The sequence below is a fragment of the Pituophis catenifer genome, unplaced genomic scaffold (assembly GCF_029215685.1).
Source record: "Pituophis catenifer annectens isolate HBS135680 unplaced genomic scaffold, rPitCat1.0.hap2 SCAF_1, whole genome shotgun sequence".
Classification (NCBI taxonomy): Eukaryota; Metazoa; Chordata; class Lepidosauria; order Squamata; family Colubridae; genus Pituophis; species Pituophis catenifer.
Window position 1 is genome coordinate 353,787,269 of NW_027256881.1, and position 15,622 is coordinate 353,802,890.

Below are 15,622 nucleotides of genomic sequence, written 5' to 3' on the forward strand. Positions count from 1 at the left end.
TGAGTCCTCAGGGAGAAGGGCGGTATATAAATTTAAAAATAAATAAATAAATAAATAAATAAATAAATAAATAAATAAATAAATAAATAAATAAATACAGGTGTTCCTTGACTTACGACTGTCATGGAGCCTGCCCATCATGCTCGCAAGTTGTGATGGTCATAATCAATGGTGTGACCAGTCTGATTTTACAACTTTTTAAGTGAATGCCACGGTCACTCAGCGAACCAGTGGTTCTCCAGGGGGGCAGTTTTGCCAAAATTTAGAAATAAGGGCAGATATTCTGGTCAAAACATCATAAAATGTGGACATTTGACTGCAGGATGCTGCAAATGGCTATAAAACCAGGAGCTCTGGTGGCTCAGCAGACTAATTAATATCCACTTACATCTGCTGCCTGCAATTACTGCGAGTTCAAATCTCACCAGGCTCAAGGTCGACTCAGCCTTCCATCCTTTCTAAGGTGGGTAAAATGAGGACCCGGTTTGTGGGGGCAATAAGCTGACTTTGTATAAATATTCAAAAGGATGAAGGCTATTGCTTAACGCCTTGTAAGCCGCCCTGAGTCTCCGGAGAAGGGCGGCATATAAATCAAATTTAAAAAAAAAATGTGGTTGGAAGTTCAGTCACATGACCGTGGGGTGGGGTGGGTGGGGGGGGGGGTTAAGGGGTCTGCGACCATCAGAACTTTGAATCCGGGTTCTATGTACCTCCACGATAAATCCGCTGTGACTTCAAATGGTCGCTAAGCCACCGGTTGTAAGGCTTAGGATGCACCATTTGTGGCCGCCATCTTGATTTTTTGGACTGTGGAAAACCACAGCTGGCTCACACACAAACACACCACAGACCTTGGCAGGCTCCGGTACGGATGTTGGGAATGAATCCGCGGCGACAAGGGTGCGGCTGGGCCGGACACATCTCGCAGGGGTGGCCCCAGGCGCGGCCGATGGTGGCACAGCACATGGTTTTGGTGCACACGATCCCACTCAGCTGGCCTTGGCACATCTGTTTGTTCACCCTGGCTGAAGCAGGGTCCCGTGCGGTAATCTAGGGAAGAAAGAAGAATGGTGGTCAGTGCCAAACCAGAAATGGGGGTCCCTTGGATGAGTAGGAAAGACACCCCCCCCGAGGGAGGGTGCAAAGGGGGCTTCGCATACGTCTCCCGCCACAGTCTGTGGGCTGCCAGAGTTTGGTAAGCAAATTTGCTTCCTGGAGAAGCTATTTTTACCAATGCTGGGCAGTTCTCTGTTTCTGGACAAATGTTGGCTTGTTGTCGGTCAGTGGGGTTAAGAGTTGGGGGAGGGGATTTGAGGCCCTAAGAAAGAGGATCTTCTAGGTGCCCCTTGAATCAGTGGAACAGCTTCCTTCCAGAAGTTTTGGGTGCTCCATCACTGGCAGCTTTTAAGAAGAGACTGGACAACCACTTGTCTGAAATGGTATAGGGTTTCCTGCCTGAACAGGGGGTTGGACTAGAAGACCTCCAAGGTCCCTTCCAACTCAGTAATTCTGTTATTCTGTAATGTGGTTTCTGTCATTGAGGGCTTTCAGCGATTTTAAAATAGTGGAAATTAGTTTTGTTTTTATTTGATTTGCACAGACACCCACTCAACGTGCAAGTTCTGGGCAGCAAAAGAAAAATTTAAAATGAGTAAGGAAAGCATCAGAAAAGAGGAAGAGAGAAGAAGGAGAGGAGGAGGGAAGAGGGAAGAGGGGGAGAAGAAAGGAAGAGGAGGAGAGGAGGAAAGAGAGGAAGAGGTAGAAGAGGAAGAGAAAGGAGGAAGAAGAGGAAAAGGAAGACAAGGAAAGAAGAGGGAGAGGATTGGAGGAAAAGAGGGAGAGGAAGAAGAGGGAAAGGGAGAAGAGAGGAAGTGGAGGAGAAAAAGAGAAAGAGAAAAAGAGAGGGATGTAGAGGTGAAGAGAGGAAGAGGAAGAGAAGAAGAGGATGAGAAGGAGAAGGAGAAGAAAAGGGAGAGAAAGAGAAGAGGAGAAAAAGGTGGAAGAGAGAGAGGACTGGAAGAGGGAAAGGGAGGAGAGAGGAAGTGAAGGAGAAAAGAGGAAGAAGTAAAAGAGGAGGAGGAAAAGATGAAGAGGAGAAGAGAAGGAGAAGAAAACAGAGAAAAAGAAGAGGAGAAAAAAGTGAAAGGGAAGATGGAGAGAAGAGGAAATAGGAGAGGGACAAGAAGAGGAAGAAAAGAAGGAGAGGAAAAAAGAGGCAGAAGAAGAGGAAGAGAAGGAGAAGAAGACAAACAGAAGAGGAAAAGATGAAAAAGAGAGGGAGAAGAAGAGGAAGAAAAATAGGAGGAAGAGAAGCGAAAGAAGATAAATTGGGTGGATGAAAAAACAATTTTCAGAACGGTAAACATATTGATGTAGACTTTACACCACCCGAAAAAATGACATTTCCTACCCCCCACTACACTAAAGGGGAGTGGGGGGACACCCCTCAGTCTCCCCCATTTTGCAGCTGGACAATCTCCCTGCAACCCCTTCGGGAATGACCATGTTTTTTAACTCGGGAAAGCGCCTCTCGAAGGGGTTTCCAACTCTTCATCTCCACCCTCCCCACGGGATCCGGTCAACGGGGTGACCCACTGAGATTTCCTGCCTTTGAAACCCGACAGACCCAAGGAGAGATCCCACCCACCCAGCCCAGCCATCTGCAAAGAAGGACGGGGGTCTTGAAGGACAAGCGAGGCATTGTCAGGGCAGGGAAAACATCTTTTCTTAATTTCCTGGCCTCCGGCGCGGACTGCCTTTCCCACGTTCTGGCCATCATCGTTGATTTTAGCCGCCGGTCCGAGGCTGCAGGGGTGGGCAGTTTGCAGGAATTTGGGGGAATTTGGTGGTGGGTGTCCTCCTGTGTGGTGTGATGGACTAGAGGTGGAGCCTCTCACCCCACAATCAGGAGGTTGTGAATTCAATCTTAGGTAGAGGCAGATATTTCTCTCTCTGGGCACAATGAGAATATATCTGCTGAACAAAACTCCGCATTGGCGACAGGAAAGGCATCCGGCCAGTAAACACACTGCTAGCTCCATTCAGTTGCCCAGACTCTACATGGGGCTCCCCTTGAGGAGCACCCGGAGGCTCCAATTGGCACAGAGTGCGGCCGCGCGGGTGGTTATGGGAGTGACATGGCGCTCCCGTGTGACACTTCTCCTGCGCGAGCTGCACTGGCTCCCAGTGGTCTTCCAGGTGCGCTTCAAGGTCTTGGTCACCACCTTTAAAGCGCTCCATGGCTTAGGACCTGGTTATTTACAGGACCGCCTACTACCACCAATAGCCTCCCACCGGCCGGTACGCTCTCATAGAGAGGGGCTCCTCCAGGTGCCGTCAGCCAAACAATGTCAACTGGCGGCCCCCAGGGGGAGGGCCTTCTCTGTGGGGGCACCCACTATCTGGAACGAGCTCCCCACAGAGATACGGAGGATCCCGGATCTGCGCACTTTCCGCCATGCTCTTAAGACCTTCCTATTCCAGCAAGCCGACCTGGCCTAATTTTCTCCCCTGTTTTAAAATTCTTTTAAATCGAAATTTTAATCTGTTTTAAATTATTGGGATTTTTAATTGTCTCGGGCTAAATTATTTAATCTGGTTTTAATTATGTCTTTTAACTTTTGTATCTATGTATTTTATTTTGTGCCTGTTCACCGCCCTGAGTCCTTCGGGAGTGGGGCGGTATATAAATTTAATAAAAACAAAACAAACAAAACAAACAAAACTCCACCCCGCAAGGGGTTATGGGGTCGTTAAAAGAGGATGGTGGGTGTCCTCCTCTTATTTTAGCAAGGGGTCCAGCATCAACGTCTCAGAGTCAGTGGTTGGGCACAGGTGGGACCCTGCAGGCTGACAAACGTGTATATTATCCGTTACAAGGGTCCTGCCTAAACATTTGGGGATGTTCTGGCTGATTTTCTCAAATGCAGGTAGCCCTCAACTTATGACCACAATTGGCCCACAATTCTTGTTACTCAACAAGGCCGTGGTTAGGTGAATTTTGCCCCATTGTACGACCGTTCTTGCTGATCTGTCCCCGTCTACACACACACACACAAACACAGCCAGCCGAGGGTTAAGAAAGTACTTGGCACGCACACAGATCGTTATCTCAAACTTGGCAACAATATAAGCACCGTCTGCCAAGAGTTTTACTGCAACAGATAACATAAAATTACATACGCATTGCAAATAGTCCAGCAAAACAATATCCCTTTCAACAGCTTCAGACGTTGTTCAAGTGACTAGCCAAAGTTAGTTTTTGTTCGTCACGGAGTTTTACCAGCCACCACCCTCTCTTATATAGTCTCTGGGGTGTGGTCCAGTGACTCAGCTATAATCCCTAGCACGCCTCCTTAACTGCTGCAACCGTTTATCACGCCTTCGTTGGCGTGCATCCAGGAACGATGGCTCTCCTTCCTCGCCCTCATCAGAGACACCTGGCTCCTGGCCAATCTCCCCTTCCTCGGCCGGCACCTGAGGCAGTGCCAGAGGGGAGGGGCCTGGAGAGGGAGGCCTGGCTGACTCCTCTCCCTCATGTTCGGAGCTTTCTTCCTCCGATGAGATAGGCTCAGAGGGCGGGGCCACAACACTTGCCAAAGTGTATCACCGCAGTCATTAAGTTAGTCACAAGGTTGTTAAGTGAGTCTGGCTTCCCCATGAACTTTGTTTTTTAGAAGGGCACAAAAGGGGATCACATCACCGGGGACTCTACGACCGTCATAAATATGAGTCAGATGCCAAGCGTCTGAATTTTGATCGCATGACTGTGGGGATGCTGCAACAGCCATAAGTGTGAAAAATAATCATAAGCCACTTTTTTCCCCTGCCGTTCTAACTTTGAATGGTCACTAAGTGAACGGTTGTAAGTTGAGGACTACCTGTAAGGCATGGAGAACATGACACCCTTTTACGTGTCCTGACAAGCAACACTGTCATTCGATACGTTGCAGGAATATCAGAAAAGCTCAGGAGGATCTTCAGCCGACACAACATACGTGCACACTTCAAACCCAAGAATACACGAAGGCAGAAGCTTGTCCACCCCAAGGACAAAACACCCAGACACAAACTGAGCAACGTGGTACATGCAGCACAATGCAGTGAGCCCTGTGCAGATCTGTACATTGGGGAAACAAAACAGCCACTTCACAAAAGCATGGCATAACCTAGGAGTACAAACCCATCAGGACAAGATACAGCAGTCCATCTGCATTTAAAAGACAAAGGCCACTCTTTCAAAGACAGCAAAGTCCACATTGCTCCCCCCCTCTTAAAGTCTGTTTAATTCCTCATCCTGGCTGGGGAATTCTGGGAGTTGAAGTCCACCCATCTTAACATTACCCCCGGTTGAGAAAGCCCACCCTGGAGACTGAACAGGACCCCCAAGGCCAACCTTTGGGAAAGAAGGAGCCAGACACCCTCCCCCCTTTTTCTTTTTAAGTCCTGCTCCCAAAATAGACTTGGGGGAGGGGGGAGAAGGGGGGAAGGCAGAGAAATGGACAAAAATAGATTTCCTGATTTAAGTTCCCAGCAAGTGACGGAGAACAGCCGAAGCTGTCTGCAGTGCTTAGGCAGGGGCGGGAAGGGGAGGGGAGGGCGAGCTGACGGAAGGCCAGAACACATCTGGATCTAATTGGAAGAGGTCAGGTGATCAAAGATTTAATGAGGCTGCAATCAAATTTTATTAAGGCTCAGACATGGGACTGACCCCTCCCCCCCGTACACGAGAAAGGCTGTAAGGCTGCCCCACATGGTCAACTCAGTCCTGTCCCAAAACACAATTTTAAGGCACCCAGTAACCAGGGGTGAAATGTAAAATTTGTTACTACCGGTTCTGTGGGCGTGGCTTGGTGGTGAGGGTAATGTGACTGGGTGGGCGTGGCCAACTTTTTTTTAAAAAAACTTTTCAAAGCATTTTTTCTGCAAATGCAAAAAAATGCTTTGAAAGCCTCTGCTGATCAGCAAAACAGCTGAGATCGTCAGAGGCTTTTCAAAGCATTTTTTTAAAAGCCTCTCTGACGATCCCAGCTGAGTTGTCTGATCGTCAGAGAGACTTTGAAAGCATTTTTTTCTGCGACCTCTTCAGCGGAAGAGATGGTTAAAAAAATGGTTTGAAAAGCCTCTGACGATCCCAGCTGAGCCGCGCGATCATCAGAGGCTTTTTTTTTTTTACTTTTAAAAGCATTTTTTCAGCGGAAGAAGTTGTAGAAAAAATGCTTTTAAAAGTAAAAAATAAAAAGCCTCTGATGATTGCACGGCTCAGCTGGGCAATGGGGGGGGGGGCACAGGGATTTTTGTTACCGGTTCTCCCGCCTGCCGCCATCGCTACCGGATCGGGCGATCCAGTCCGAACCGGGAGCATTTTACCCCTGCCGGTAACCCATTTGTTCTTTTTCTTCCCAACGGAAGGCCACCCTTGGCTGATCTCCATGAGGACTAGAACCTTAGCTGTGTTTTTAGGGGGAACGCCCTCTAGCTCAACTGCTGGAATACAAGGGGGCTAGATTTCTTTCATCTTGCAACCCATTATTTGGTGAGTGTCTGAAGTTACAACGGCGGGTGGGGGGGGAGAGAGGCCGAAGACTGCTCCTCGCACTTACGACCGTGGCATCATCCCCATAGTCATTGGGATCAAAATTTGGGTGCTTCGCATGGGACTACGACAATTGCAGCATACTTGTGGGGGCGGGTTTCCTGTGATCACCCTGAAATTCTCAGATCTGGCTTTGCTACGCTGTAACCACTTGGCTTCAAGGGTCTTTCTTTTCTGACTATCCAAGCTGGGACAGGCCTGACACTTAGGGATTTTGGCGCGCGATTTTCAGTTCTGGCTTTGCACTATTGCAAGTCAGGTAGTCCTCAACTTAAAACCACAACGGAGCCCCAAATCTCTGTTGTTACGTGAGACATTTGTTAAGTGAGTTTTGCCCCATTTTACGACCTTTCTTGCCACCGTTCTTAAATGAATCCCTGCAGCGGATAAGTTAGCGACACGGCTGTTCAGTGAATCTGGCTTCCCCTTTGACTGTGCTTGTCAGGAAGTCACAAAAGGGGATCAGGTGACCCCCGGGACACTGCGACCGTCATAAGGATGAACCACTTGCTAAGTGTTTGAATTTTGATCACTTGAGCATGGGGAAGCCACAAAGGTCGTAACTGTGAAAAACGGTCATCCGTCACTTTTTAAAGTGATGTGGTAACTTTGAACGGTCACTAAAGGAAATGTTGTAAGCCGAGGACTACCTAATTGATCTCTAATAAACTATACCTTTCTCAACAAACGGAGCCAAGGATCGTTTTTATTTAGAGGTTTGAGATGTGGCAGGCTTGATAGTTGTAACTTCAAACCGTCACTAAAAGAACAGTTGTAAGTCAAGGACTGACTGTACCTGTGTGGAAGCAACCCAAGACTCCTGTCAACCCTGAAGCTGGTCTGACCGAAGCCATTTTGTTGCTTCAGGGTTGCGACCCTGAAGCTGAGGGATAGGGATAGGGGAATAGAGTTAGCTGGGGTTTTGTAGTCAAAACAAAATACTTTCTCCTGGGAACCAAGGTCATCCCCACCGATGGCCGGAGAGAGGAGGAGTGATGTTACCAGGCAACCAGACGGTATTTTGATTGGACCATGTGACTGATTGGCGTGAGGGGGGGGGACTTTTACTTTTAATTAGGTGTAAACCGTGGGAATATTTAGAGTCAGTTTTCACCAGCCTGTGCCAATATGATATGTCCAATAAAAATAATATTTGAGGAATCTCCTTGCCTCGGAGTCCTGTTTGTGTCAACCGTAAAATTGGCTGAACTGTGGACATTTTCTTTTGTAGTTTTTCTAGTTTCTTCTTCTCACAGCTTCAGGGCCGACACAGCCTGGAGCAAAGGGACCAGGGAGGGGGTGGGTTGTTGAGATAGTTGGGGTGCTGTAGCCAAAATAAAGTTCTTCTCCCTGGGAATCAAGGACGTGGGCGCAGGTATTTGAGAGGTGGAGACTGAGGTCACCTAGCAACTGGACTACATGCTGATTGGACCAAGTGATTGATGACTCTGGGACGGGGTGAAATTCAAAACTTTTCCCTACCAGTTCTGTGGGCGTGGCTTCGTGGGCGTGGTGTGGCTTGGCGGGCTTGGCAGGGGAAGGATACTGCAAAATCTCCATTCCCACTCCACTCTGGGGCCAGCCAGAGGTGGTATTTGCGGGTTCTCCAAACTACTCAAAATTTCCGCTACCGGTTCTCCAGAACCTGTTAGAACCTGCTGGATTTCACCCCTGCTCTTGGAGGAAGTGACAAAACTTTACTTTTAATTGGGTGTAAAACCTGGCGGGAACTTAGAGCCGGTTTTTCACCAAGAAAATGCCAATTTGATATATCCCAGTAAAATGTTCTTTGAGGAATATGTCTGCCTCGGAGTTCTTATGGAATGGGATGTATTCCTTGGAACACTGACAACTGCATTAGCCAACATTCTCACTTCGTAGTCCGGATGCTCATGAGATGTTACCTGGAAAGGCACTTCTAGCAAATACCCTAATCTCAGAAGGCACGGATGTTTCTAAAGTGGACGGAGATGCGATAAGTACACTCTTAAATCGGACAGCACTTGTACAAAAATAGCTTTTCCGGACAGCAGATAAAGATGTCGGGACCCCCTTTTTGGCAAAGCTTCTGAAGACAGAAATACAAGCAACCCTTGTGTCACAACTTCAAATGAGCTCCAAATTTCTGTTGCTAAACTAGCCATGCCCAGTTTCTGCAACCGATCTTCATATGTTTTAGCCTCCAGTCCCCTAATCAACTTTGTGGCTCTTCTCTACACTCTTTCTAGAGTCTCCACATCTTTTTTACATCGTGGCGACCAAAACTGGATGCAGGATTCCAAGTGTGGTCTCACCAAGGCCTTATAAAGCGGTATTAACCCTTCACGTGATCTTGATTCTATCCCTCTGTTTATGCGGCCAAGAACTGTGTTGGCTTTTTTGGTAACTGAGGGCTCATAATTAAGGGATTTTATTTTATTTATTTATTTATTTTATATCAAATTTATATACCGCCCTTCTCCCTGAGGACTCAGGGCGGTGTACAGCCAAATAAAAACATAAACTACAAACATTAAAATACTATTAAAAAGATATATATAAATTTGGCCCCGTAATTAAAAAACAATGACAAACCAGTTAAAAACATTTAAAAGTGTTAAGCCAGCCCGGCTTGCTGAAAAAAGAAAGTTTTAAGGGCACGGCGGAAGGCACCGAGGTCTTGGATTCTCCTTATCTCTGGGGGCAGTTGGTTCCAGAGGGTGGGTGCCCCCACAGAGAAGGCTCTCCCCCTGGGGGTCACCAGCCTACATTGTCCACTAGGACTCCAAAATGAGCCTTGGTGGCGCAGCAGACTAAAGCACTGTTAAGTAACACCAGCTGCCTGCAATTACTGCAAGTTCGAATCTCACCAGGCTCAAGGTTGACTCAGCCTTCCATCCTTTCGAGGTAGGTAAAATGAGGACCCGGATTGTGGGGGCAATAAGCTGACTTTGTATAAATATACAAAAAGTATGAAGGCTGTTGCTTAACGCATTGTAAGCCGCCCTGAGTCTCCGGAGAAGGGCGGTATATAAATCGAACCAATTAAAAAAAATAAAAATAAAATCCCTCTCGCAGTTACTGCTGTTGAGCCAAGAGTGGTCAAACCCGTCATTGTTGGGGTATCAGAAGCACTGAAGACTAAGTGGCCACAAGAGCAAGACCGAGTGGAACCAGAGTGTCAACTCTGAAGTGAAGCCATCTTGGAGGCTACAACAGAGGGAGGCAAGGGTGGGGTGCTGGGGGTTCATAGGGGTTCAGGAGACCCTCTAGCTAAGACTCTGTGCAATTCGGAGAACCTCCAAATCCCACGCTTGGCAGTGTCAGACTGCGATGCTATCTCAAAATTAAATGAATTTCCAAACTGCCAATCTTTAAGGTAATCTCTCTTTAATTGAGCACAGCCACCGGATCATGACTCCACGTGGACAAGACTGACCTTTTGCCCCCCAATCCCTCCCTTTCTGATCCCCAAATCTCTGCTTCTCATTGGCTATCTTCCAAGTCATTCTTCAGACTCCTTTTCTCGTCATTTCCCAGGAATGTGCCCCCTCCCCTCATTTCCACGACAACCCGGCTTCAAAGGGATTTGGCAGGCAAAAGTGTCAGAGTTTATCTCTCGCTCTACTCTGCTCTCTATGCCAGCGTTGAAACGCTGACATCTGCCTCCCCATTGGGGAATCGAATCCCGGTCTCCCGTGTGACAGGCGGGGATACTTACCACTATACCACCCACCCCTCCCCTCCCCTCCCAGGAGTCCCCACGCAGCTTGTTTTGGAGTTCAGGGCGCACGCGGAGTCTCAGGGAGGGTGAAAAACGGTCCTACCGGAAGTTCAGGAAGGCTGGAAACAGGCCCGTTTCCAGCCTCCAGAGGGCGTCCAGAGCCTGGGGAGGCTGTTTTCGCCTTCTTGGAGGTGCGAGGAAAGCCTCCGGAACCCGGGGAGGGCAAAAAGGCCCCCCACCCCCGGGACATGTTGCAGGAGGCCGACTAGGCCACGCCGACCATGGCCACGCCCACCCAGCAACCGGGCAGAGAACCCCTTGCTAAAAATTTTGAGGCCTCTTGGAGACAGGGGGGAAATAGTTAGATGGGGTTTTGTAGCCAAAACAATAAAGCTTTCCTGTTTGTTTTATTTGATTTGTATACCGCCCTACTCCCGAAGGACTCAGGGCGGTGAACAGCCACAAGATAAAAACACATTAGTACAAAAATTAAAACAGAATAAAACCGGATTAAATAATTTGGCTGAAGACCGATTTAAAACACCCCAATAAATTACAATTTAAAATTTGTATTTTAAAAGGAAAAAAGGGAAAAATTAGGCCAGGCCAGCCTGATAGAATAAAAAGGTTTTAAGAGCACGGCGGAAGGTGCCCCCACCGAGAAGGCTCTCTCCCTGGGAGCCGCCAGTCGACATTGTTTGGCCGACGGCACCCGGAGGAGCCCCTCTCCGGTGGGAGGCTATTGGTGGCAGCAGGCGGTTTCATAAATAACCAGGTCCTAAGCCATGAAGCGCTCTAAAGGTGGTAACCAAGACCTTGAAGTGCACACAGAAGACCACCGGGAGTCAGTGCAGCTCGCGCAGGAGAGGTGTTATATGGGAACACCATGTTGCTCCCATAACACCCGCGCGGCCGCACTCTGCGCCAGTTGGAGCCTCCGAGTGCACCTCAAGGGGAGCCCCATGTAGAGAGGTTGCAGTAGTCCAGGCGGGAAGTGACGAGGGCATGAGTGACCGTGCGTAATGAGTCCCGATCCAGAAAGGGACACAACTGGCGAATCAGGCGAACCTGATGAAAAATCCTCCCGGTCACGGCCATCAGATGCTCTTCTAAAGACAGCCGTGAATCCAGGAGGACGCCCAAGTTGTGAGCCCTCTCCGTGGGGGCCAGCAATTCACCCCCAATAGCCAGCGATGGCACCAACTGACTATATCAGGACGTCGGAAACCACAGCCACTCGGTCTTGGATGGGTTGAGCCTGAGCCTGTTTCTCCCCATCCAGATCCGCACGGCCTCCAGGCACCGGGCCATCACTTCAAGGGCATCGTTGGGGTGGTCCGGGGTGGCTCTCACAGGTGGCTGGCCAGATGAGGAGTGAAGTAACCAAGCAACCGGCCAGCACCTGGATTGGACAGCATGACCAGTGACTTGGGAGGGAAAGGGGAAACTTTTTCATTAGGTGAAAGCCGCGGGAAACCTCAGAGTCGGTTTTCACCAGCTGTGCCAATATGATGTATCCAATAAATTGTTCTTTGAGGAATTTGCCTGCCTCGGAGTTCTGGTTTCTATGGGTGCATTACTTGGAACGCTGACACGCAGACTGATTGGCCCAATCTCCAAGGACATGCATGGCTGGCTGAGGAATTCTGGGAGTTGAAGTCCACAAGTCTTAAAGTTGCCATATTTGGAGACCTGTGCCCAAAGAGATCCTAGTGCAGATAGGAAGCTGACTAAGAAAAGGTGGAACAGTTTGCTTCCCAATGGCTCTTCGTCTTCTCCAAGAGGACCAAGGTCTTCTACCCAACAGGGGTGAAGGTAGAAGGAAGGGAAGGAATGAAGATGAAGAAGATGAAGATGGCCAAAGGCCAGTAGGAAAAGGCCAAATAACACAGAGAGAAGTGGAGTACTTCTTACTTTTCAACATCTTCATCAATGACTTGGACGAGGGGATAGATGGGGAACTCATCAAATTTGCAGATGACACCAAGCTGGCAGGAATAGCCAACACTCCGGAAGATAGGCTCAAGATACAGAAGGATCTGGACAGACTTGAACATTGGGTGCTATCTAACAAAGAGCCTTGGTAGTACAGTGGTCTAAGGCACCCTGTTATTAAGCTGGTTATTAAGACCAGCTGCCTGCAATTACTGCAGGTTTGAATCTCCCCAGGCTCAAGGTTGACTCAGCCTTCCATCCTTTCTAAGGTAGGTAAATTGAGGACCCAGTTTGTGGGGGCAATAAGCTGACTTTGTATAAATATACAAAAGGATGAAGGCTATTGCTGAGCACATTGTAAGCCGCCCTGAGTCTCCGGAGAAGGGCGGCATATAAATCAAATTTAAAAAAAATAATGAAATTCAACAGTGAAAAAAGCAAGGTTCTACATTTAGGGAAGAAAAACCAAATGCACAGGGACCGTATATGTGGTACCTTGCTCAATAGCAGTGACTGTGAGAGGGATCTTGGAGTCCTAGTGGACAACCGTTTAGATAGGAGCCAGCCGTGTGCAGCAGCTGCCAAAAAAGCCAACACAGTTCTGGGCTGCATCAACAGAGGGATAGAATCAGGATCACGTGAAGGGTTTATACCACTTTATAAGGCCTTGATAAGGCCACACTTGGAATACTGCATTCAGTTTTGGTCGCCACGATGTAAAAAAAAGATGTGGAGACTCTAGAAAGAGTGCAGAGAAGAGCAACAAAGAGGATTAGGGGACTGGAGGCTAAAACACATGAAGAACGATAGCTGGAACTGGGTATGTCTAGTTTTGATGAAGAGAAGGACTTGGGGAGACATGATAGCAGTCTTCCAATATCTCAGGGGCTGCCCCAAAGAAGAAGAAGTCAAGCTATTCTCCAAAGCACCAGAGGGGAGGACAAGAAGCAATGGCTGGAAACTCATCCAGGAGAGAAGCAACCTGGAATGAAGGAGAAACTTCCTGACAGTGAGAACAACTAACCAGTGGAACTGCCTGCCACCAGAAGTTGTGAATGCTCCAACAGTGGAAGTTTTAAGAAAAGCTTGGACAGCCACTTATCTGAAATGACGTAGGGCTTCCTGCCTGAGCAGGGGGTTGGACTAGAAGACCTCCAAGGTCCCTTCCAACTTTGTTATTCTCCAAGCATCTCTGCTAACCCTGGATAGGTTTAACTTTCCAGGTTCAGCAGCTCCCAAAGGAACCAAATTTTCTGGCTGGTTCAGTCCTCTTTGCCAACACCTGGCCTGCGGTCTCGGCATCCGGTGGCTTCAAAGGGTCCTAGCGAAGCCCCTTCCTCCTCTTACAGCCTTCCAGGTTGTCTGGAGTACAACTCCCATCATCCCCAGCTGGCTGGGGAGACCCAGAGGAGCAGCACCCAGCAGATCCACAGAGAGCGCAAACATCAAAACTCTGATTGGCAGGGAAAAGAAATTCAACCCTGGGTTTGAGAGAAGAGGTTCAGGTGAAAAGTCTGCTTTGGAGAAAAGACATGGGACAGAGGCTAAGACTGCCCCCCTCCCCCGAGATGCAGTGGTGGGATTCAGCCGGCTCGCACCACTTCGGGAGAACTGGTTGTTAACTTTCTGAACAGTTTGGCAAAGTGGTTGTTAGAAGAAAACATTAGGGCAGAGAACCGGTTGTTAAATTACTTGAATCCCACCACTGCCGAGATGGGTAGGCAGACCCTTCCTCAATTTGGGGGGGGGGTGCAAAGACAAAGGGGGGGAGGAAGAGGAGTTTGCTTCCTGCCGATCCAATTATTTCCTCCCCTCCCCTCCAAACAGCCCCTGTGGAAGCTGGCCCGCACGACCTTGGCAAGAGATCATGAGGACTAACAGCAATTTGAAGCAGCTTCCATTAGAGAAACTGAGTTTTGGGGAAAGGGGCATCCTGACCTTTCCCCTTCCCCAATGCACGAATGACCTTCCTGTACCTCCCCTCCCCTGTGTTATCTCCCCCCCACCTTTTTCCCCCCCCTCCTTCCAGAAAGACATCTGCATACTTGGATTGCAGGCTTTTCTGGGAATCGGCCTCCAGCGACTGAAGGGGATTTCCTTCGGACTGAAAAAAACTCCCTTGGGAGGTTTACAATAATTATGATTTAGGCTATTACACAGGCAGCCCCCCCCTCCCGCCCCAGGAAGACCGGGGATTCAAACCCATCCAAGAAGAAAATCCAAAATTAATCTCCCACCCCCTCTCTCCCAATAAGCAGCTGCTCAGCTCGGCAAACCCCACAGGTTTGCAAACTCCGTTTGGCACTGTCCGGTTGCAGCTGCCATCTTGACTGAACTCCCCTCCCTCCCTCCATCCCTCCCACCCCAATCTTGAAGAAATCAAGATTCCGGACCTTTGCAAACTAGAAAATTGCCCCCAGTTTGGACTCCCTCCCTCCCTTCCTCACTTTTTTTTTTTTAAATTTGATTTATATGCCGCCCTTCTCCGGAGACTCAGGGCGGCTTGCAATGCGCTAAGCAATAGCCTTCATCTTTTTGTATATTTATACAAAGTCAGCTTATTGCCCCCACAAACTGGGTCCTCAATTTACCTACCTTAGAAAGGATGGAAGGCTGGGTCAACCTTGAGCCTTGGAGAGATTCGAACCTGCAGTAATTGCAGGCAGCTGGTCTTAATAACCAGCTTAATAACAGGGTGCCTTAGACCACTGTACTACCAATCCACTTTGTGGATTTCCAAAGCCCCCTCCTTCGTTTTCCCCTCCCCAGTGCTTTCAGGAGTGGGGGCTGCAACAGGACCCTCAACTCTCTTCTTTTTAAAAAAAAATAAATAAATCAAAAGTGACTTTTCACGCTATGGATTCACGGAAGGGCTGGCCCTTTGCGGTCAGGGAAAAGCCAAAACACCTGCAGAAATGATAAATGTGGGGCCAGGAAGAGGAAAAAATGATTTCTCGCGAGGGTTTCCCCTTTCCTTGCCTGGCCCCACAGTGAAAGGGGTGATGGGGACACAGAATAACAGGAGACCTTATACCATTCCAGACAAATGGTTGCCTAATATTTTCTTGAAGACCTCCAATGATGAAGCATCCATAACTTCTGGTGGCAAGCTGTTCCACTGGTTAATTTTTTTTTTTTAATTTGATTTATATGCCGCCCTTTTCTGGAGACTCAGGGCGGCTTACAATGCGCTAAGCAATAGCCTTCATACTTTTGTATATTTATACAAAGTCAGCTTATTGCCCCCACAAACCGGGTCCTCAATTTACCTACCTTAGAAAGGATGGAAGGCTGAGTCAACCTTGAGCCTTGGAGAGATTCGAACCCTGCAGTAATTGCAGGCAGCTGGTCTTAATAAGCTTAATAACAGGGTGCCTTAGACCACTGTA

At 48.4% G+C, this 15,622-nt stretch overlaps 1 protein-coding gene across 1 annotated transcript in view; it reads right to left on the reverse strand.

Moving 5' to 3' along the window:
• FBN3 (fibrillin 3) overlaps positions 1-15,622 on the reverse strand; it is a 192,867-nt gene that overhangs the window by 144,191 nt on the left and 33,054 nt on the right. Inside the window, 4 exon segments of the mRNA XM_070939090.1 lie at positions 852-1,020; positions 1,022-1,050; positions 2,648-2,660; positions 3,452-3,462. Of these exon segments, the coding sequence (XP_070795191.1) occupies positions 852-1,020; positions 1,022-1,050; positions 2,648-2,660; positions 3,452-3,462 (222 nt within the window).